At 51.4% G+C, this 24283-nt stretch overlaps 1 protein-coding gene across 1 annotated transcript in view; it reads left to right on the forward strand.

The window, feature by feature from the left end:
* PRPF40B (pre-mRNA processing factor 40B) overlaps window positions 1-24283 on the forward strand; it is a 184430-nt gene that overhangs the window by 44383 nt on the left and 115764 nt on the right. The window contains 1 exon segment of the mRNA XM_075336908.1: window positions 11624-11744. Coding sequence (XP_075193023.1) covers window positions 11624-11744 — 121 coding nt within the window.

The following is a 24283-nucleotide window of genomic DNA, read 5'->3' on the forward strand; positions in this document are numbered from 1 at the left end:
TCTCCATCCGCAACCCTGTTGAGGATTCTGCCGGACGGAGCATTTAACCCCCCCCCCAGGGACCTGGCCCTGCGTCTCAAAAGCTAAGTATTGAGACGTTTTTTACCACAGAAAGTGGTCTTTCCAGGGGTCCCTTGTACTTTATTTATTGGGGGGAGTGTGTTATATGACTGTGGTAACATTTTCGGCCGGTTCTCCAGTTTTCACTGGAGAACCGCGCCGATGGTGCCTGCACGCTGGCCGCATGTTTAAATCTAGGCCCCGGCATATTAGTTATGCAGAGGGACAGTGTGGCTCCGCCCAGCGGCTGTGCAGCACAGGGAACGGACACTCCTCACTGAGGAAAGATTCCCTCCCCTGTATACCTCATTTGCCCGCTCTCAGAGTAGGCCCCGCCCCCTCTCCTCGCTCCGGTCGCCATTTTCTCAGCGTTCTCAGTGTCTGCATAGGCACAGAGATTCCACATTGTGACAAATGGGGACCTGGGCTGGGGGACTGGAGGGCACAGAAATGTATGTTAAACGGTCTGGCAAGCCACAACCTCCGGTTGTGCAGCTGCTTATATACTCTGTTTATATACTCTGCTGGGGGTCATTCTGGACAGAGCCCCCACTTCTGCAGCATGTCTCACATCAGAGCAAGGCTGCAAGGCTGTTCTTAATATGCACTGCATGTAGACTCGTACTGCCTGTACCGAGCACATAACCACATTGGGATGCTTGCTCTAACATAGTGGTCCCTCAGCCTGGAAGCTCATCAGTGGTCTCTCCAGCGGCTCCGGCTCCGGTGGCTGAACCCCCGGTTTGGGTAGAATCCGCTCTTTCCAGGGGACAGCTGTCCCGGACTCTGCTGAGCATGCATTAGCCCCCTTCTCAGGGCGCTTCTGCTGCTACGGCTCGCTCAGCAAAGCTCACATGGTCTCAGACCCTGTCCTCCTAAAACGGAGACGCAGGGTCCCCTGTCCTTCCCCGTCCCGCAGCTCTGATTCACGAGCTTACTCTTTGGACGGAGAGGATGTCTTTACTAGGGGCTCGGACACTACTTAATGTACCATTGATCTGTCCGAAGGTGATGCAGATGCTAATGATTTGATTGCGTCCATTATATTTGTACTGGACCTCCATCCGCCTGTATCAGGGGAGCATCCCCCTCTGGCAGAAAGGCATCAGTATACCTTAAAGAGAACAAGGAGTGTGTTCCTTAACCACTCCAGTTTTCAGCCCACTGTGACCAAGCCCAGAGCCTGTACTGACAGACGCTCCCAAAGCGTGGTTCTGATGACTGTTTTCCCCTTCCACCAGAGGTGGTCAAGGAGTGGGCTCATTCACCAAGGGTGGTCCCTCCGGTGTCTAGATTTTCAGCCCGGATAGTGGTATCAGTGGCTGACGGCACCTCTCTAAGGATCCCACTGTACATTAATTCTGTACTGGACCTCAATCCGCCAGAGTTTTACCTTGCCTAAGAGTACAAGGAGTGTGTTCCTTAACCACTCCAGTTTTCAGGCCACTGTGACCCAGCCCAGGGTCTGCTCTGACAAACGCTTCCCTAAGCGTGGTTCTGATGACAGTTTTCCCTTTCCACCAGTGGTGGTCAAGGAGTGGGCTCATTCACCAAAGGTGGCTCAGCCCGGATCGTTGTATCAGTGGCTGATGGCTCCTCACTTAAGGTTTTGCTGTCCGCTAGGTTGGCCTTTCTGGCCAAATCTGTATGGAGGCGGCAGGAGCCTCGTTCTCCTCAGCTTTTGCAGCAGTGCGGGCTTTCAAAGCCATCTCTGCTTCGCTAGAGGAGATGCATTCCCTCACAGGGACTCTATGCCCGAAATGGTTGCCTTGACTTCCAGACTTCAGTCTTTTCATCCTATGCCATGTCTGCCATGCTGGAGACTCTCACCGCACTGCGGTGGTCTCGGCTAATTTCCTCGCTATCCGCAGGCTCCTGTGGCTTCGGAAGTGGAAGGCAGATGCTTCTAAAGAAGTTCCTTGCTGGACTCCCTCTTGTTGGGACCAGACTATTCGGGAACAACTGGATGAAATTATTAAGGAAGATCTTGGCGGGAAGAGTTCTTCCATGCCACAAACCTAAACCAGGAAACCTGTCCAGGGCAGGAATCAGTTGAGGTTTCGTTCTTTTCGTTCCTCCATCTGATCGTTTCTAACCCAAATGGCGCACGAAGCCGCGTCTTCAGAAACCGCAGGAGATGCTTCCACTAAGTCAGCCTCCTCCGGGCTATCTGGCCACGCCAGCAATGTCCTTGGTCGGTGGCAGGCTCTCCCACTTTGGCGACGTATGGTTTTAACACGTCTCCGATCAGTGGGTGCGGGATCCCATCTTCCACGGCTACAGGATAGAATTCTATCCAGCCCGCCAAACAGATTTTTTTCTGTCAACTCCCCCCTGCTCCAAGGCCGCTGCCTTCTCACAGGCCGTGGCATTCTTGCAGGCCAATGGAGTAATTGTACCGGTTCCCGACTGGGAACGGTTCTGAGATTTCTGCTTAAATCTATTCCTAGTCCCCGTAGAGGGCGGTGCCTTCCGACCTGGATCTCAAGCTTCTCAAGCATGTTCAGGTGCGGCATTTTCGCATGGAGTCTCGGCGATCAATCAATGACCCAAGGAGATTCCCTAGCATCCATCGATATCGGAGATGCCTATCTGCATGTGCCAATCGCAGTTTCACACCAGCGTTGGCTACGTTTTGCAATCAGAGTGGTCCAATGCGTGGCTCTTCCCTTGGGGTTAGCCACGGTCCCTCGAGTATTCTCAAGGTCGGGGCAGCTGTGATTGCGGTCCTGCACCTCTAGGAGTTGGCAGTGATCCTTTTGCCCTGGACGGCCTTCTAGTCTGGGCTTCATCCAGTGCAGACTGTTAGCGGAGTGCCTCGCTCACTCTCGCTACTCTAACCAATTCGGGTGGCTTGTCATTCTGTCCAAGTCCACTCTAACTTCGACCCAGAAGTTCACGTACCCAGGGACGCAATTCGAGACTCTGTCGGCACTTGTGAAGCTGCCCTTAGTCAAACAGCAGTCCCTCCGCTGGCGGTCGACGTCGTTCCATCAGGCACCTAATACAGGTGCTGGATCAGATGGTGGCGTCAATGGAAGCGATTCCCTTGCCCAGTTCCACCTGCGTCCTCTGCGGCTGGATATTTTCCGCTGTTGGAACAAGCGGACTTCCTCCTTTCACGGGGTGGTGGCTTCGCCACAGACCAGGGGCTCGTTTCAGTGGTGGCTTCGGCCCCTCTGTCTCAGGGACGCTCCTTCCTGGCCCCGTCCCGGGTGATCCTCACCAGGATGCTAGTCTATCCGGCTGGGGAGCAGTATATCTCCACCATGGAGTGCAGGGCACTTGGACTCTGTCCGAATCAGCCCTCTGGATCAATGTGCTGGTAATCAGAGCTGTGTTTCTAGCTCTCTAAGCCTTTTACATCTGTTGGCGGCCAGGCACATTTGAGTCCAGTCAGACAACGCGACAGCGTTTGCCTACATCAACTTCCAGGGCGGGACACTCAGCCGCCTGGCAATGTTGGAGGCTCAACGCATTCTTCAGTAGACGAAGGACTCCTAGTCCACCATATTCGCAGCCCACATCCCAGACGTGGAAAACTGTGAGGCAGATTATCTCAGCCGTCAAACCGTGGCTTCACGATTCTCAGGTTTCTGCGGCAGACGCTCTGGTTCAAGTTTGGTCCCAGCTTCGTCTGTCTTACGTGTTTCACCCTCTAGCTCTTGCCCAGAGTCCTGCGCAAGATCAGAAAGGAGGGCCGTCGGGTCATTCTCCTACTCCAGACTGACCCAGGCAAGCTTGGTACCCTGACCTGCTCCATCTGTCCGTAGAGGTGCCATGGCATCTCCCGGACTGTCCAGACCTTCTCTCACGAGGTCCGGCTTTCCGCCAGAATCCTGCGGCTCTCAGATTGACGGCGTGGCTTTTGAGTCCTGGATCTTGACGACTTCTGGTATCCCTCCTGAAGTCATCTCCACTATGACTCGAGCTCCGAAGTATCCTTGGCCTTTTTGGCCTTGCCGACCCTCCTGTCCCTTCTACAGTCCGGTCTGCAGCTAGGACTATCCCTCAATTCCCTTAAGGGACAGGTCTCGGCTCTGTCAGTGTTGTGCCAGCGGCGTATCGCCCGGCTGGCTCAGGTGCGTTCCTTCATGCAGGGCGCATCTCACATCATTCCGCCTTACCAGCGACCTTTGGAGCCCTGGGACCTTAATCCGGTCCTCACGGCTTCCGGAAACCCCCCTTTGAGCCTCTTAGGGAAGTTTCTTTGTTTTGTCTTTCACAGAAAGTGGCCTTTCTAGTGGCCATAATTCCCCTCAAGAGAGTTTCTATTTTGGCTGCACTCTCTTCGGAGTCACCCCCTTTTTTGGTTTTTCATCAAGACAAGGTGGTTCTCCGTCCGACTCCGGACTTTCTCCCTAAGGTGGTTGCTGCTTCCACCTTAACCGGGGCATTTTCCCTGCCTTCCTTTTGTCGGGCTCCTGTTCATCGCTTTGAAAAGGCGTTGCATACTCTGGATCTGGTGCGGGCGCTCCGGGTCTGTGTCTCGCACCGCTGTTCTTAGGCGGTGCACCTCTCTTTTGTGCTGACCACTGGTCAGCGTAAGGGCCTCTTGGCATCCAAGCCGACCCTGGCTCGTTGGATTAGGTCGACCATTTCCGATACCTACCAGTGTATTCAAGTGCCTCCCCCGCCGGGGATCAAGGCACACTTGACCAGAGCTGTCGGCGCCTCTTAGGCTTTCACGCCCAGGCTGCGGCTCAGCAGGTCTGTCAGACTGCCACTTGGATTAGTCTGCATACTTTTTCGAAGCACTACCAAGTGCAGGCTCATGCTTCGGCAGATGCGAGCTTGGGCAGACGCATCCTTTCAGGCGGCTGTCGCCCATTTGTGAAGTTAGGTTTCGCCTACTTCTCAGTTTTCTGTTTATTCCCACCCATGGACTGCTTTAGAACGTCCCATGGTCTGGGTCCCCCATAAGGAACGATGAAGAAAAAGAGAATTTTGTTACTTACCGTAAATTCTTTTTCTTATAGTTCTGACATGGGAGACCCAGCACCCTCCCTATTGCCTGTTGGCAGGTTTCTTGTTCCGTGTGTTTTCACCGGCTGTTGTTGTTGTAGACAGAGGTTCCGGTTGTTCCGGGTTTTGCTCTGTCTCTACTTGTGGGTGGATGTCCTCCTTCAGCTTTTGCACTAAACTGGCTAGGACTGGCTACCAGGGGGTGTATATGCTAGGAGGGAGGAGCTACACGTTTGAGTGTAGTACTTTGTGTGTCCTCCGGAGGCAGAAGCTATACACCCATGGTCTGGGTCTCCCATGTCGGAACTATAAGAAAAAGAATTTACGGTAAGTAACAAAATTCTCTTTTTCTATATTATATAATTATATATAAATAATAATTTGTTACATTTTATACTTACCTTTGCCCATTATTTATTTTTATCCTTATGTTTAGAAGAGTTTTCAGAAATATACACAAATTTTAGAGGAAAATGTAATCACTTTTCTTAGCTAATACTATAAGGTCCACAATTGGTTTTAGCAATAACTTTATTCTACATCATGGGTAGTCTTAAAATCAGTTTAGGCTTGGGCTTTAATGGTTTTATAGTTTAGGATATAACCTTCATTTTGACCTGAGACAGTAAATCCCAGCGGCGCTGGAGAATTCCGGGATTAATAATTTTGACATACAGAGAAACAGTGTTCTGACTCCTGTTAATTGCTGTACTGGCATGTGCATGCTAGGTCCTATACAACCAGACAGGGCACACTCACACCTCAGTACGGAATTCAGGAGGCATCATGTCAATATGACAATGCACGTGTGTCTGTGAGCTTTCCCCAGGTAGCATCTGGATTATTTTTCTATGGTATCTGAAGCATCTGGTCTCCCTGATGACACTAAAGACGCCCTTCCACATCTAACATGGAATTCAACCAGTCGTGGACATTTCATTGGTGCAACCCTCCTTTCGGCATTGATCGCTGTCCTCCTTTGACTATTGACGTGGATGACGCCTCCGGCTCATTGCCGGCTCACGCAGGTGCACTTTCCTCTGCCCTATTGCAGAGTGATTCACATGCAAATTAGCCATGTACAGTGCACACTCAGTTAAAGCGGCCAAAGTGACACTGCCAGCCTCCTTTGCTGCTGCCATATTTTCTGCAGGCTGCAGCTGTGACTAGGGTCCGGCCTAGGGATTAAGTAAGTGACATAAGTACACCAGGCCAGGCCCCCACCTTCACTGGATCCAATACACCAGTAAGTGCAGTAGTGCTCTGATGGCATCCCTGGTCCTGAATATCCAATCTATCAACCAACACAGATTCAGTGGCCTCCGTTGCTGTAACCCTTGCCCCATTGTTGGACTTCATCCCTCAGAGCAGATAATTCAATTCGTTATGAATTCTCAAGGCGTGAGACATATTGCTCCATATCCTCTTTGGTAGGAATATCTTTATTCCAAGCACTTAATTCACTAACGCCCTCCACCATTGGACTGACAGTGTTTGACTCCAACTGACGAGAGGCACTTCCATGCAGTGATATAGTGGACATCTTCAAATTTTATGGGTTCAATGTAGAATTAATTCATCCCTCACATGCTTCCACAGAGAGGAGTCTACTCTGCCACACCAAAATATCCCGTAGCTGGAGGAGTTGGGGATGGCAGGCAATTTCCCACTGCTTTAGTGCCTGCGTCTGATTGCAAAGTATAGGTAGCTAAGTCCTTTCCCAGCCTCTCTGGTGCCAGTGTTCCCCTCTGTACCTGTAGTTGAATGATGGCATTCATCTCTTTTTCCCTTGCTACGGCATCATCTTGTCTCTGCGGGGTGAGTGGTGACGCACTCTCCATTGCCGACGATGGGCCTAACCACACTGCATCAATTCCACCTCCATGACACCACTCATCGAGCCTAACTTACACCATCCCGGTAGAAAGCGCTCAATAGTTAGTAGCGGTGGTTCCAGAGTAATGTGGTTAGAACACTGAGATCCTTTCTTTCTCTCTCCCATTTGTGATATTTGTAGGTCACTTAAACCTGCAGGATGATGTTTTCTTCAGCTCAGGATTACCACACATCTCTATCCTTATCTCCATATCCAGACCACTCCCTGTCTGTTGTAGTTATAAATGTGTCTCTGCTACTTGACAAAAGGGCCATCGAGTCTTAAAATGCGTTGTACCTTAAAGAATTTCTGAGTTAAGGTTTTTGATCTTCCATATGTTGTCATCTGGTCACCTGAGACTACAACAGTGACCATTTTTTTTTGTGGTGTTATCTAAACAATGCCCTCTATCCCCTTGAAGTATTATCCTTTGTGACCAGTCTGTCTCTACTTGAAATAAAGAGAAAACCTTAAGGTACCGTCACACTAAGCAACATCGCTAGCAACATCGCTGCTGAGGCACAACTTGCTAGCGATGTTGCTTAGTGTGACATCCAGCAACAACCTGGCCCCTGCTGTGAGGTCGTTGGTTGTTGCTGAATGTCCTGGACCATTTTCTAGTTGTTGCTCTCCCGCTGTGAAGCACACATCGCTGTGTGTGACAGCGACAGAGCAACAACTAAATGTGCAGGCAGCAGGAGCCGGCTTCTGCGGACTCTGGTAACCACGGTAAACATCGGGTAACCAAGAAGCCCTTACCTTGGTTACCCGATATTTACCTTAGTTACTAGCGTCCGCCGCTCTCAGCTGTCAGTGCCGGCTCCCTGCTCTCTGCACACGTAGCCGGAGTACACATCGGGTAATTAACCCGATGTGTACTGTGGCTATGTGTGCAGGGAACAGGGAGCCGGCACTGGCAGTGTGAGAGCGGCGGACGCTGGTAACGAAGGTAAATATCGGGTGACCATGGGAAGGGCTTCTTAAGCCGGCTCCTGCTGCCTGCACACGTAGCAGAGTACACATCAGGTAATTAACCCAATGTTTACTGTGGCTAGGTGTGCAGGGAGCCAGCACTAAGCGGTGTGCGATGGTAACCAAGGTAAATATCGAGTTGGTTACCCGATATTTACCTTAGTTACCAAGCGCAGCATGCTTCCACGTGTAGCGACGCTCCAGCGATCCCTGCCAGGTCAGGTTGCTGGTGGGATCGCTGGAGCATCGCTTAGTGTGACATCTCACCAGCGACCTCCTAGCAACTTACCAGCGATCCCTATTAGGTTGTATCATTGTTGGGATCGCTGGTAAGTTGTTTAGTGTGACTGGGCCTTTAACCTGCAGTTCCATGAAAACCACCAATAAAGATGTAATACTTATTTATACACACTGAGTTGAATACGTTTACTATCTATTACTGTTTCTACTTTAAAAATTATTTTATCCTAAATTCCTGGTTGTGTTTATTTACTAGTTCAAGAATTCCTGTAGATAAGTAAAGTTAGGTTCAGAAATATTTGGACAGTGACTGAATCTTTATAATTTGGGCCCTGCATGACACTATCTTTTATTTAAAATAAAACAATTGAAGTGCAGACTTTCAGGTTTAATTAAAGGGGTTTAACAAAAATATCATCTAAAACATTTAGGAATTGTAATCATTTTTTTTTACAAAGTCACCACATATTAGGGGCTCAAAAGTAATTGGACAACTTTACTTTACCCTAAATAAAATGTTAATTTTTAATACTTTTTGGAGACTCCTTTGCAGGCAATAACTGCCTGAAGACTGGAAGCGATGGATGTCACCAAACGCTGGGTTTTCTCCTTTGTGGTGCTTTGCCAACTTGTAATGTAGCTGGCTTCAGTTGTTGCTTGTTTGCTTGTTTGTGGCCTTTTCTGCCTAAAGGTTTGTCTTAAGGCCGCTTTACACGCTGCGACATCGCTCAAGCGATCTCATTGGGGTCATGGAATTTGTGACGCACATCCGGTCGCTTTAGCGATGCCGTTGCATATGACACCTATGAGCAATTTTGCATCGTCGCAAAAACGTACAAAATCGCTTATCGGTGACATGGGGGTCCATTCTCGACTATCGTTGCTGCTGCAGTAACGATGTAGTTCGTCGTTCCTGCAGCAGCACACATCACTCCGTGTGACACGGCAGGAACGAGGAACCTCTCCTTACCTGCCTCCCGCTCAACATGCGGAAGGAAGGAGGTGGGCGGGATGTTCGTCCCGCTCATCTCTGCCCCTCCGCTTCTATTGGGCGGCGGTTCAGTGACTCTGCTGTGACGTCGCTGTGACGCTGAAAGAACCGCCCCCTTAGAAAGGAGGCGGTTCGCCGGTCACAGCGACGTCGCAGGGCAGGTAAGTAGTGTAAAGGGTCCGCGCGATGTTGTGCGCCACAGGCAGCGATTTGCCCGTGTCGCACAACCGATGGGGGCGGGTACGCACACTAGCGATATCGGTCACGATATCGCAGCATGTAAAGCGGCCTTTAGGCCTCTTTCACACGTCCGTGTCTCCGGTACGTGTTTGGTCCGTTTCGTCACGTACCGGAGACATGGGCACACGTAGACCCATTAAAATAAATGGGTCTGCGCTCACGTGCGTGTTCTGCCATGGACCGTGTGTCCATGTGCTCCACACATCAACATGTCCGTTTTTCTCCGGCATCACGGGTGTCACACGGAATGCAAACGGACCACACGGATGTGTTCCGTGTGACACGCGCCAGAGAAAACACACTTGTTTGAGAAAAAAAAAACTTTACTCACCTTCTCCAGCGCTCTTGTCTCTGCTGTTGCTGTCACTTGCTTCCGACCGCCGCTCATTATGCTTCTTGCATATTAACTTCACTGCGGCCGGAAGCAGCAGCAGCGGGGAGTTGGCAGGACCGGAGACCGAAGATCAGCACCACGGACAGCGACGCCATGGACAGGTGAGCAGAAAGTTCTCGTTCTCCGTTCCCGGATAACACGTGTGTGTCATAAACACGGCTCACGGAGGGCCAAACGCACCTCGACACATCCGTGAAAAACATGCGTGGTTTTTCACGGACGTGTGAAAGAGGCCTTAAAGGGATTTTCCCACCAAGAAAGTTCATTTTAAAGTTCATTTTAATCAATAGATCTCGGAATAATAATAAGTTCCACAATGTGTTTAAAAAAATGTTCCTGTGCTGAGATAATCTTATATATGTGCCCATGCTATGTGCTGTGTAATGGCCATGTCTGACCGTACAGGGACATGGTCTGATCATACTACAGCTTCTGGGCCGGGGAGGAAGCAAACGAGTATAAATACATTACAGCACAGGATCATGGCTGATTCTTTTTAAAGGTAAAACATTTCCTTGTCATTTTAATAAAATGTTTTACTTCAAAAGAAAGAATTATTTGCGATACCGTGCTGTAATGTCTGTGTACCTTTTTGCTTTCTTCCCTGTCCAGGAGCTGTAATATGATCAAACCATGTCCCTGTACGGTCAGACACGGCCATTACACAGTACACAGCAGGGACACATACTGTATATAAGATTATCTCAGCACAGGAACATTTTTTTAAACACATCGGATTGTGGAACTTATTACTATTCCACAATCTACTGATTAAAATGAACTTTTTTCGTTAAGCATGTAAAATGCATGATCGATGGGGGTTGAGATCTGGTGATTGACTTGGCCATTGCAGAATACCTCACTTCTTTGCAGTAACAAACTCCTGGGTTACTTTCACAGCATCTTTTCTGTCTTTGCCATCTTTACTGTGAAGTGCCGCCCAATCAGCCTTGCTGGATTTGGTTGCATCTGACCTGTACACTTCAGAATTTATCTGGCTGCTTCTGTATTCAGTCACATCGTCAATAAGCATGTGACCGAGTGCCATATGCCCAGACATCACACTTCCTCCACTATGTTTTCCAGATGATGGGCTTAGCTTTGGATAATGATTAATGATTTGCACCTTATGGTGAACCCTTTGTTTTTGCTCTCATTAAGTCTTCACTTTGTGGTGAACTTGGATACTGAAACACCTACTTCCTAGAGTATGGTCTTCACTTGGGTGGATGTTGTGAAAGGGGATTTTTTTTCACTATGGAAAGGATTCTGCAATCATCCTCTACTCTTATATTCTGTTGATGTCCAGGCCTTTTTGAGTTCCAAAGCTCACCTGTGCTCAAACTGATGATTTGGCTACTCCTAACATTTCTGCTATCTCTCTGATGGATTTCTTCTTTTTTTGAGCCTACTGATGGTCTGTTTCCCTTCCATTGAGAGCTCTTTTGACCACATGTGGGTTCACAGCGACAGCTTCCAAATGTAACTGCCACACCTGGAATCAGCTCTAGACCTTTTACCTGCTTAATTGATGATGAATTAATAGCCCATGCAGCCCACTAAAGAGCTTTTGAAATAATTGTCCAATTACCCTTGAAAAATAAGCAGCTACATATTAAAGAACTGTAATTCCTAAAACCTTACTCCAATTAGGATGTAAATAACCTCAAATTAAAGCTGTGAGTCTGCACTCACCTTAAACACATATTGCGGATAAAACTATATCGTAAATATCTTTTGGTAAACAGCTAAAATGTCCAATCTTGTGTCACTGTCCAAATATCTGTGGACCTAACCGTACATACTGTATAATAACTAGCAGAGCATCAGATATATAACTGGTATATGAGTTATTCAGATGTTGAATTTGCATTTTTCTCTGCAGCTTCTTCTTTCAAAGTGTTGCTGGAAGGAATATAAATCAGATACAGGAAAACCCTATTTCTACAACTCACAGACTAAGGAGTCGCGCTGGACCAAGCCCAAAGACTTAGATGAATTAGAGGGTAAGAAGTATGTGGATATGCTTGGTTCTGAATTACATGAGTCCCGGGATATGCTTAGTTCTGAATTACTTGAGTCCTGGGATATGCTTGATTTTTAATTACATTAGTCCCAGAATATGCTTAGATCTGAATTACCGTATTTTTCGTATTATAAGACGCACTTTTGTCCCCCCCAAATTTTGGGGGAAAGTAGGGGGTGCGTCTTATAATCCGAATATATGGATTATATACTGCAGGGCCCAGGGGATATGCACTGCCGCTGTCTATCACTGTGGTACTCAAACCGCACCGCTGTGATGGGCTGGGGGAGCGGCGCATATTATATGTTCCTGCGCCCCCCCTTTGATGGCACATGCCCCCCCTGTGTTAGATATGGCCCCCATGCTGCTGCCCATCCTAAAATAAAAAAGCTTTACTTACCGCCTCCAGCGCTGATCTCCCGGTGTCTCCCCGGTGCCACTGTGATCAGGCACACAGAGATGATGTCACTCTGCTGTGCCGATCACATGACCGGCACCGAAAATCAGGAAGTGGAGGAGCTCAGCAGCACAGAGGGAGATACCGGGAGGACAGCGCTGGAGAAAGTAAGTAAAGAGTTTTTATTTTACTATGGGCAGCAGCATGGGGGCCATATCAAACACAGGGGGATGTGTGCCATCCATTGGGGGCCATGAGCAGCACAGGGGAACGTGTGCCATCCATAGGGGGGCCATTGGCAGCACAGGGGGACGTGTGCCATCCATAGGGGGGCCATGGGAAGCACAGGGGGACGTGTGCCATCCATAGGGGGCCATGGGCAGCACAGGGGGACGTGTGCCATCCATAGGGGGCCATGGGCAGCACGGGGGGACGTGTGCCATCCATAGAAGACCTGTTCCAGCTGTAGGGGACGTGTGGCAGCTATAGGGGACGTGTGCCAGCTATAGGGGACGTGTGCCAGCAATAGCGGACGTGTGCCATCAATAGGAGACGTGTGCCATCAATAGGGGACATGTGCCATCAATAGGGGACGTGTGCCATCAATGGGGGACATGTGGCATCACTGGGGGACGTGTGCCAGCACAAGGGGGCTATATTCAATATAAGGGGGCCATATCCAGATTAAGGGGGCTAGTTTTAGGATGGGGGGCTATGAGAGACATATACCCTATATGATTTGTCAGACGGACTCTGGCATTATAAGACGGACCCCATTTAACATTAAAAAAAAAAATCTCTTTTCCTTCACCGAATTTGGGGGTGCATCTTATAATCATGTGCGTCTTATAAAGCGAAAAATACAGTACATAAGTCCCAGGATATACTTGATTTTGAATTACTTAAGTCCCAGGATATCTTTTTTTGTTACAGTGGAAATAGAGGTAATCTTTATAGGTTGGTAGTTGATAAATCATTGAAATTAATGTACTCCTTAGGGCAGTCAGCAAGCTTGTAATTAAGGTGTGTAGAGTAATGGTCGGAAGTAAGCAGAGTTTTTGGCACTATACCTTATCAGATTAATTGAAGAGGGTAGTGTTTCCCACTTGACCTAGCACAGCAATGCTGCCTTTCAATAATTTAACACAGATACGATGCTGCCATTGCCTTTTCGTTTTGCTTGATTGACACTAGAATGGAGTAGCAGAACAATGCTGAGCAGATGCATTTCTTACAATATTTTTTAATATGCATCCCTGAAAAAGCAGATACTGCCATCTTGACTGTTCCCAATCAGGGTCGGACTGGGGTGTGAGGGGCCTACCAGGGAAATTGCCTCTAGGGGCCCACACTATAGCTACCATAAACGTTTTTATTACTTGTACATTTTCGGCTTCTCTCAGTATAACGTGCGCCTTTTAGCAAACTCTACAGTGCGCATAGAGCCCTGTCCTGTGCCTGCAGATAGCGCAGAAGAGCCCTGTCCTGTGCCTGCAGATAGCGCAGAGAGCCCTGTCCTGGGCCTGTAGATAGCGCAGAAGAGCCCTGTCCTGGGTCTGCAGATAGCGCAGAAGAGCCCTGTCCTGGGCCTGCAGATAGCGCAGAAGAGCCCTGTCCTGGGCCTGCAGATAGCGCAGAAGAGCCCTGTCCTGGGCCTGCAGATAGCGCAGAAGAGCCCTATCCTGGGCCTGCAGATAGCGCAGAAGAGCCCTATCCTGGGCCTGCAGATAGCGCAGAAGAGCCTTGTCCTGGGCCTGCAGATAGCGCAGAAGAGCCCTGTCCTGTGCCTGCAGATAGCGCAGAGAGCCCTGTCCTGGGCCTGCAGATAGCGCAGAAGAGCCCTGTCCTGGGCCTGCAGATAGCGCAGAAGAGCCCTGTCCTGGGCCTGCAGATAGCGCAGAAGAGCCCTATCCTGGGCCTGCAGATAGCGCAGAAGAGCCCTGTCCTGGGCCTGCAGATAGCGCAGAAGAGCCCTGTCCTGGGCCTGCAGATAGCGCAGAAGAGCCCTGTCCTGGGCCTGCAGATAGCGCAGAAGAGCCCTGTCCTGGGCCTGCAGATAGCGCAGAAGAGCCTTGTCCTGGGCCTGCAGATAGCGCAGAAGAGCCCTGTCCTGTGCCTGCAGATAGCGCAGAGAGCCCTGTCCTGGGCCTGCAGATAGCGCAGAAGAGCCCTGTCCTGGGCCTGCAGATAGCGCAGAAGAGCCCTGTCCTGGGCCTGCAGATAGCGCAGAAGAGCCCTGTCCTGGGCCTGCAGATAGCGCAGAAGAGCCCTGTCCTGGGCCTGCAGATAGCGCAAAAGAGCCCTGTCCTGGGCCTGCAGATAGCGCAGAAGAGCCTTGTCCTGGGCCTGCAGATAGCGCAGAAGAGCCCTGTCCTGGGCCTGCAGATAGCGCAGAAGAGCCCTGTCCTGGGCCTGCAGATAGCGCAGAAGAGCCCAGTCCTGGGCCTGCAGATAGCGCAGAAGAGCCCTGTCCTTGGCCTGCAGATATCCCCTGTAAGGGTGCGTGCCCAGCCGTCCACGATCAGTGTTTGCAGCATGTTGGCTGTAGCATGGTTCAGCTGCATCCAAAACGCTGCGTTGTAAGTACAAGCAGTGGATAGATTTCTAGAAATCCCGTGCCCAATGTGCTTCTTTTTTCCGCAGCAAACCCTGACCTGCGGATCTTTTTTCTAGACCGAAGCATGTCAATTGTTTGCTGCGTAATCGCATGATCCTCCGTATGGAGAACACAAGCGAGAGACCGCAGCGCACTGAAGCCTGATTGTGGGTACTGACAGCTGCGGTCTCCTGCGGAGGAGACGCGCGGCCCCACAGGTCAGGACCCGCTCCATGCAGAATACAGTGAGTCCTGATCGTGGGCACATACCCTAAGGCGGGCTTTGCACGCTGCGACATCGGTAACAATGTGTTACCGATGCTGCAGCGATAGTCCCGCCCCCGTCGCACGTGCAATATCTAGTGAAAGCTGCCGTAGCGATAATTATCGCTACGGCAGTTTCACACGCACATACCTGCCGTGCGATGTCCCTCTGGCCAGCGACCCGCCTCCTTCCTAAGGGGGTGGGTCGTGCGGCGTCACAGCGACATCACACGGCAGGCGGCCAATTGAAGTGGAGGGGCGGAGATGAGCAGGATGTAAACATCCCGCCCACCTCCGTCCTTCTCATTGCAGCCGGGAGGCAGGTAAGGTGATGTTCTTAAGCTCCTGCGGCTTTACACACAGCGATGTGTGCTGCCGCAGGAACGAGGAACAACATCGCACCTGTCGCTGCAACGGCATTATGGAAATGTCGGAGGCTGCAGCGATGATACGATAACGACGCTTTTGCGCTCGTTCATCGTATCAAAAAGGGTTTACACGTTGCGATATCGACTGCGACGCCGGATGTGCGTCACTTTCGATTTGACCCCATTGACATCGCACGTGCAATGTCGCAACGTGCAAAGCCGCCCTAAGAGTCAGAATGTGGAGGTGTGAAGCATTACCACCCAATACACTTTACCATCTGGAGACTGTGGTGAATATTTGTCTTCACTATAGTTTCCAAACTAGTTTTCCATGTTGGATAAACCCTTCACTAGTCCTGTGTATTCTGACAACACTGCTCTTTAGACAGATCAGGCTTTTTTTTTTACATATACAGTATTTATACTGAAGCTCCTCCTGTACGATCATCACATATATAGGCCCCCTGAAGAGTAATTACATATAGCCTAAGATAATGACACTGACACTGGGGGTACAGGATAATGACACTGACACTGGGGGTACAGGATAATGACACTGACACTGGGGGTACAGGAATACTGACACTGACACTGGGGGTACAGGATAATGACAGTGACACTGGGGGTACAGGATAATGACACTGGGGGTATAGGGTAATGACACTGACACTGGGGGTACAGGATAATGACACTGACACTGGGGGTACAGGATAATAACACTGGAGTACAGGATAATGACACTGACACTGGGGGTACAGGATAATGACACTGGGGGTACAGGATAATGACACTGACACTGGGGGTACACGAAAATGACACTGGGGTACAGGATAATGACACTTGGGGTACAGGATAATGACACTGACACTGGGGGTACGGGATAATGACACTGACACTGGGGGTACGGGATAATGACACTGGGAGGTACAGGATAATGACACTGGGGGTACAGGATAATGACACGGACACTGGGGGTACGGGATAATGACACTGGGAGGTACAGGATAATGACACTGACACTGGGGGGGTACAGGATACTGACACTGGGGGGTACAGGATAATGACACTGACACTGGGGGGTACAGGATAATGACACTGGGGGTACAGGATAATGACACTGACACTGGGGGTACGGGATAATGACACTGACACTGGGGGTACGGGATAATGACACTGGGAGGTACAGGATAATGACACTGGGGGTACAGGATAATGACACGGACACTGGGGGTACGGGATAATGACACTGGGAGGTACAGGATAATGACACTGACACTGGGGGGGTACAGGATACTGACACTGGGGGGTACAGGATAATGACACTGACACAGGGGGTACAGGATAATGACACTGGGAGGTACAGGATAATGACACTGACACTGGGGGTACAGGATAATGACACTGGGGTACAGGATACTGCCACTGACACTGGGGGGTACAAGATACTGACACTGGCACTGGGGGTACAGGATAATGACACTGGGGGTACAGGATAATGACACTGACACTGGGGGTACAGGATAATGACAGTGACACTGGGGGTACAGGATAATGACACTGGGGGTATAGGGTAATGACACTGACACTGGGGGTACAGGATAATGACACTGACACTGGGGGTACAGGATAATAACACTGGAGTACAGGATAATGACACTGACACTGGGGGTACAGGATAATGACACTGGGGGTACAGGATAATGACACTGACACTGGGGGTACAGGAAAATGACACTGGGGTACAGGATAATGACACTTGGCGTACAGGATAATGACACTGACACTGGGGGTACGGGATAATGACACTGACACTGGGGGTACGGGATAATGACACTGGGAGGTACAGGATAATGACACTGGGGGTACAGGATAATGACACGGACACTGGGGGTACGGGATAATGACACTGGGAGGTACAGGATAATGACACTGACACTGGGGGGGTACAGGATACTGACACTGGGGGGTACAGGATAATGACACTGACACTGGGGGGTACAGGATAATGACACTGGGGGTACAGGATAATGACACTGACACTGGGGGTACGGGATAATGACACTGACACTGGGGGTACGGGATAATGACACTGGGAGGTACAGGATAATGACACTGGGGGTACAGGATAATGACACGGACACTGGGGGTACGGGATAATGACACTGGGAGGTACAGGATAATGACACTGACACTGGGGGGGTACAGGATACTGACACTGGGGGGTACAGGATAATGACACTGACACAGGGGGTACAGGATAATGACACTGGGAGGTACAGGATAATGACACTGACACTGGGGGTACAGGATAATGACACTGGGGTACAGGATACTGCCACTGACACTGGGGGGTACAAGATACTGACACTGGCACTGGGGGTACAGGATAATGACACTGGGGGTACAGGATAATGACACTGACACTGGGGGTACAGGATAATGACACTGACACTGGGGGTACGGGATAATGACACTGGGAGGTACAGGATAATGACACTGGGGGTACAGGATAATGACACGGACACTGGGGGTACGGGATAATGACACTGGGAGGTACAGGATAATGACACTGACACTGGGGGGGTACAGGATAATGACACTGACACTGGGGGGTACAGGATAATGATACTGGGAGGTACAGGATAATGACACTGACACTTGGGGTACAGGATAATGACACTGGGGTACAGGATAATGTCACTGACACTGGGGGGTACAAGATACTGACACTGGCACTGGGGGTACAGGATACTCACACTGGCACTGGGGGTACAGGATAATGACATTGAGACTGGGAGGGACAGGATAAGACACTTGATATCAAAGAATGGGAAAGCTGAAAGCTGAGGACAAGATGGATATTTATCAGACCATAGAAAAGATGGATGATTAAGAGAAAAAGAGCTTCTTTCCCTCAGCGCAGCACCCAGCTTTCTCAATCCCATCCCATGCTGTGACTGCTGCTATCCCTCTTTCCCTAATCCCTACTACTGATATATGTCTACTGTGTGGACTTCACTCACATCATGCAGCAGGGACTCACACACGCCCAGCACCCCCCAAATTACACACACCCAGCACCCCCCAAATCACACGGCACACACCCTTTTCCGTATAATATTATTATTATTATTATATTATCCCTCTCTCAATCACACTGAAATCGCATGTGCCACACACCCTGTAACCCTTAACACCCCTCTGTCACAGTCTGGACCCCCTATATGCCACTGACCCTGCACATCCCCCCTCCCCCTCATGTCCCACTCACCCTGCACACACCTTCCTCCCCATCTCCCACTCACCCTGCACACCCTGCATACACACCCCTCCCCATGTCCCACTCACCCTGCACACACCCCCTACCCATGTCCCACTTATCCTGCACACACCCCCTTCTCATGTCCCACTCATCCTGCACACACCCCCTCCCCATGTCCCACTCATCCTGCACACCCCCCCCCATGTCCCACTTATCCTGCACACACCCCCTTCTCATGTCCCACTCATCCTGCACACACCCCCTCCCCATGTCCCACTCACCCTGCACACACACCCCTCCCAATGTCCCGCTCACCCTGCACACCCCCCCTCCCCATGTCCCACTCACCCTGCACACACCCCCTCCCCATGTCCCACTCACCCCGCACACCCCCCCTCCCCATGTCCCACTCACCCTGCACCCCCCCCTCCATGTCCCACTCACCCTGCACACACACCCTCCCCATGTCCCACTCACCCTGCACACACACCCTCCCCATGTCCCACTCATCCTGCACACACACCCTCCCCATGTCCCACTCACCCTGCACACCCCCCCATGTCCCACTCATCCTGCACAGCCCCCCTCCCCATGTCCCACTCACCCTGCACACCCTGCACACACACCCCTCCCAATGTCCCACTCACCCTGCACACACCCCCATGTCCCACTCACCCTGCACACACCCCCTTCCCATGTCCCACTCACCCTGCACACACCCCCTCCCCATGTCCCACTCACCCTGCACACCCCCCCATGTCCCACTCATCCTGCACAGCCCCCCTCCCCATGTCCAACTCATCCTGCACACACCCCCTCCCCATGTCCCACTCATCCTGCACACACACCCTCCCCATGTCCCACTCACCCTGCACACCCCCCATGTCCCACTCATCCTGCACAGCCCCCCCTCCCCATGTCCCACTCATCCTGCACACCCCCCTCCCCATGTCCCACTCACCCTGCACACCCTGCACACACACCCCTCCCAATGTCCCACTCACCCTGCACACCACCTCCCCATGTCCCACTCACCCTGCACACACCCCCTCCCCATGTCCCACTCACCCTGCACACCCCCTCCCCATGTCCCACTCACCCTGCACACACACCCTCCCCATGTCCCACTCATCCTGCACACACACCCTCCCATGTCCCACTCACCCTGCACACACACCCTCCCCATGTCCCACTCACCCTGCACACCCCCCCATGTCCCACTCATCCTGCACACCCCCCCTCCCCATGTCCCACTCACCCTGCACACACACCCTCCCCATGTCTCACTCAACCTGCACACCCCCCCATGTCCCACTCATCCTGCACACCCCCCCTCCCCATGTCCCACTCATCCTGCACACACACCCTCCCCATGTCCCACTCACCCTGCACACCCTCCATGTCCCACTCATCCTGCACAGCCCCCCCTCCCCATGTCCCACTCATCCTGCACACCCCCCCTCCCCATGTCCCACTCACCCTGCACACCCTGCACACACACCCCTCCTAATGTCCCACTCACCCTGCACACCACCTCCCCATGTCCCACTCACCCTGCACACACCCCCTCCCCATGTCCCACTCACCCTGCACACCCCCTCCCCATGTCCCACTCACCCTGCACACACACCCTCCCCATGTCCCACTCATCCTGCACACACACCCTCCCCATGTCCCACTCACCCTGCACACACACCCTCCCCATGTCCCACTCACCCTGCACACCCCCCCATGTCCCACTCATCCTGCACACCCCCCCTCCCCATGTCCCACTCATCCTGCACAGCCCCCCTCCCCATGTCCCACTCACCCTGCACACACACCCTCCCCATGTCTCACTCAACCTGCACACCCCCCCATGTCCCACTCATCCTGCACACCCCCCCTCCCCATGTCCCACTCATCCTGCACACCCCCCCTCCCTATGTCCCACTCATTCTCGCCCTCACCGGACACTTCTTCCTCGGCACATCATCCCTGAACGGCAGCTCCTCCCCGGCTCCTCCCACACGGTCACATGGGCATGAGTCATCGCAGGTCCTCCTGATGCACCACTAGAATGCATCTTCTTCCTCTCGGATGGATCCTGCGGTGCCCCTGCCGCGCTGCAGCAAACCTCCGGGTGCCTCCAGGTCACGAGCGCCCCCCCGCCCCCCCGCTGTCATCTGACTGCTGCCTGCAGCCTGCATACAATATTATCACCTGCGGTGGCGTCTGGCGAGCCGCGGCCGCAGGTCATAATACACCCGGCAGGGGGCCCTGCAGGCTGCTGGAGACAGCATAAATTACAGGCAAGGGCGGGGCCTACTGGGGGTTTCCCCGGTACCCCGCCACGCCAGACCGAGCCTGTTCCCAATATATGGGTGCATCTCAATAAATTAGAATATCATCAAACAGTTAATTAATTTCAGTAATTCAATACAAAAAGGGAAACACACATATTATATAGTCATTACACACAAATTGATCTATTTCAAGTGTTAATTTCTGTTAATGTTGATGATTATGGCTTACAGCCAATGAAAACCCAAAAGTCATTATCTCAGAAAATTAGAATAATTACCACAAACCACCTGCAAAGGCTTCCTAAGCGTTTAAAATGGTCCCTTAATCTGGTTCAGTAGGCTACAGAATCATGAGGCAGTCATTGACACACTCCACAAGGAGTGTAAGCCACAAAAGGTCATTGCTAAAGAAGCTGGCTGTTCACAGAGTGCTGTATCCAACCATATTAATAGAAAATTGAGTGGAAGGAAACAGTGTTTTAGAAATAGGTGCACAAGCTACCGGATAATCGCAGCTTTGATAGGATTGTTAAAAAAAGACCATCCAAAAATTTGGGGAAGACTCAAAAGGAGTGGACTGCTGCTGGAGTCAGTGCTTCAAGAGCCACCACACACAAATGTATCCAGGACATGGGCTACAACTGTCGCATTCCTTGTGCCAAGCCACTCATGACCAATAGATAATACCAGAAGTGTCTTACCTGGGCCAAGGAGAAAAAGAACTGGACTGTTGCTCAGTGGTCCAAGGTGTGGTTTGCAGATGAAAGTAAATTTTGCAGTTCATTTGGAAATCAAGATCCCAGAGTCTGGAGGAAGAGTGGAGAGGCCACAATCCAAGCTGCTTGAGGTCTAGTGTGAAGTTTCCGCAATCAGTGATGGTTTGGGGAGCCATGTCATCTGCTGGTGTCGGTACACTGTGTTTTATCAAGACCAAAATCAACGCAGTTACTCCAGGAAATTTTAGAGCATTTCATGTTTCCCTCTGCCAACAAGCTTTTTAAAGTTGGAAATTTAATTTTCCAACAGGACCTGGCACCTGTCCACACTGCCAAAAGTACCAATACCTGGTTTAATAACCACAGTATCACTGTGCTTGATTTGCCAGCAAACTCGCCTGACCTAAACCCCATAAAGAATCTATGGGGTATTGTCAGAGGAAGATGTGAGACACCAGACCCAACAATGCAGACAAGTTGAAGGCTGCTATAAAAGCACCCCGGGCTTCCATAACACTTCAGCAGTGCCACAGGCTGATCACCTCCATGGCACGCCGCATTGATTCAGTAATTCATGCAAAAGGATCCCTGACCAAGTATTGAGTGCATTTACTGTACAGACTTTTCTTTGTCGCTCCATTGGGAGACCCAGACAATTGGGTGTATAGGCTATGCCTCCGGAGGCCGCACAAAGTATTACACTAAAAGTGTAAAGCCCCTCCCCTTCTGCCTATACACCCCCCGTGCTCCCACGGGCTCCTCAGTTTTTTGCTTTGTGCGAAGGAGGCAGACATGCACGCATAGCTCCATAGCTTAGTCAGCAGCAGCTGCTGACTATGTCGGATGGAAGAAAAGAGGGCCCTTAACAGGGCCCCCAGCATGCTCCCTTCTCACCCCACTCTTGTCGGCGGTGTTGTTAAGGTTGAGGTATCCATTGCGGGTACGGAGGCTGGAGCCCACATGCTGTTTTCCTTCCCCATCCCCCTTAGGGCTCTGGGTGAAGTGGGATCCTAATCGGTCTCCAGGCACTGAGACCGTGCTCCATCCACAGCTCCTGAGGACTCTGCTGGATAGGAGCCGAGTATCGTTCAGGGACATGGCCCTGCTACTTTGAGGTACTCTGTGTCCCCGTGGGGACCGCGCACAGCAACACTCCAGCATTGCTGGGCGTGCTAGTGCACCGGGGACCGCGGCGCTGACCGCGTTTGTGCCATTACACACTGCAGCGTCGCTAAGTGTGTTAGTGTATGGGGACTAACGCGCTGACCGCCGCTGCCATTGTTATCACTGCGGCGCGGCTGGGACTGTTAGTGCGCCGGGGACTTCCGCGCCGACCGCGCTTATACGGCGGCCGCGCTTATAACTCGAGTCATTGCCTCCTGGTTCCCCTCAGTTGGCTTTTGCGGCCTAGTCTCTTTTTCTTCCCGCCCCCAGGCCTGCCAGTCAGGGGAAGGGCGGGACGCTGTACAGGACGGCAACACTGAGGGCTGGAGCATGCTTTGCATACTCCACCCCCCTCACTGTGCACAGTGGGGCACCAGTTCCCGCACTTTCTGGGTCACGCCCACGGCTCCCTCCTCTCCTCAGGACGCCGGCAGCCATTCCTGTCAGCTCCTCTGACGCTGCAGAGGGGAGACAAACTCTGGGAGACCCAGGCAGAGATTCTGGTGGCCACATAACCGCTTTAAGCAGGCGGTAAGCAGCACCTAAGGTGCTGGCCCCACTTGTGCAGAAGTGTAGTTATAGATTATATGTTTATAGGCTATACTTTACACTGTATGGTGCACGGTTGATTCTGGCTATATACCCTATTGTGTTGCTCAGGGGAGACAACAGCATGGCGCCCACAAGAAGCAGGGGTGCCAAAACACAGGCTTACTATGCTGCCTGCGCCGCATGTACGACCTCGCTACCGGCAGGTTCCACTGACCCTCATTGTGTGCACTGCTCGGCCCCTGTGGCACTTACTCAGCCGGAGCCTCTGCTAAGGGGGGCCCAGGGGGAACCACCTGCTAACACTGTCCAGGTGACAGGGACGGAGTTTACAGTTTTTACTGAAAGACTTTCTGAGCCTATGGCTAAGATTCTAGAAGCCTTGCAGTCCAGACCGGTATCTCAGACCATGGCCACTGTGGAATCATTGCCCCCTGGTTCCCCTCAGTTGGAACAACATTGTTCCCCCGGGGTGTCTCATAGATCCCAGGGTGAGGTCTCTGACACGGACCGCAGCCCCAGACCGCCTAAGCGAGCTCGCTGGGAAATCCCCTCGACATCATCACATTGTTCAGGGTCTCAGCGGGAGGACTCTCTGTATGATGAAGCGGGGGTAGCTGATCAGGATTCTGATCCTGAGGCCGCTCTCAACCTTGATACTCCTGATGGTGACGCCATAGTGAATGATCTTATCGCGTCCATAAATCAAATGTTGGATATTTCTCCCTCGGCTCCTCCAGTGGAGGAGTCAGCCTCTCAGCAGGAGAAATTCCGTTTCAGGTTCCCCAAGCGTACAACGAGTATGTTTCTGGATCACTCCGACTTCAGAGAGGCAGTCCAGAAACACCGAGTTTGTCCAGATAAGCGTTTTTCCAAGCGCCTTAAGGATACACGTTATCCCTTCCCCCGTGACGTGGT

Source organism: Anomaloglossus baeobatrachus, chromosome 2 (genome assembly GCF_048569485.1).
Source record: "Anomaloglossus baeobatrachus isolate aAnoBae1 chromosome 2, aAnoBae1.hap1, whole genome shotgun sequence".
In the NCBI taxonomy this organism is placed as follows: Eukaryota; Metazoa; Chordata; class Amphibia; order Anura; family Aromobatidae; genus Anomaloglossus; species Anomaloglossus baeobatrachus.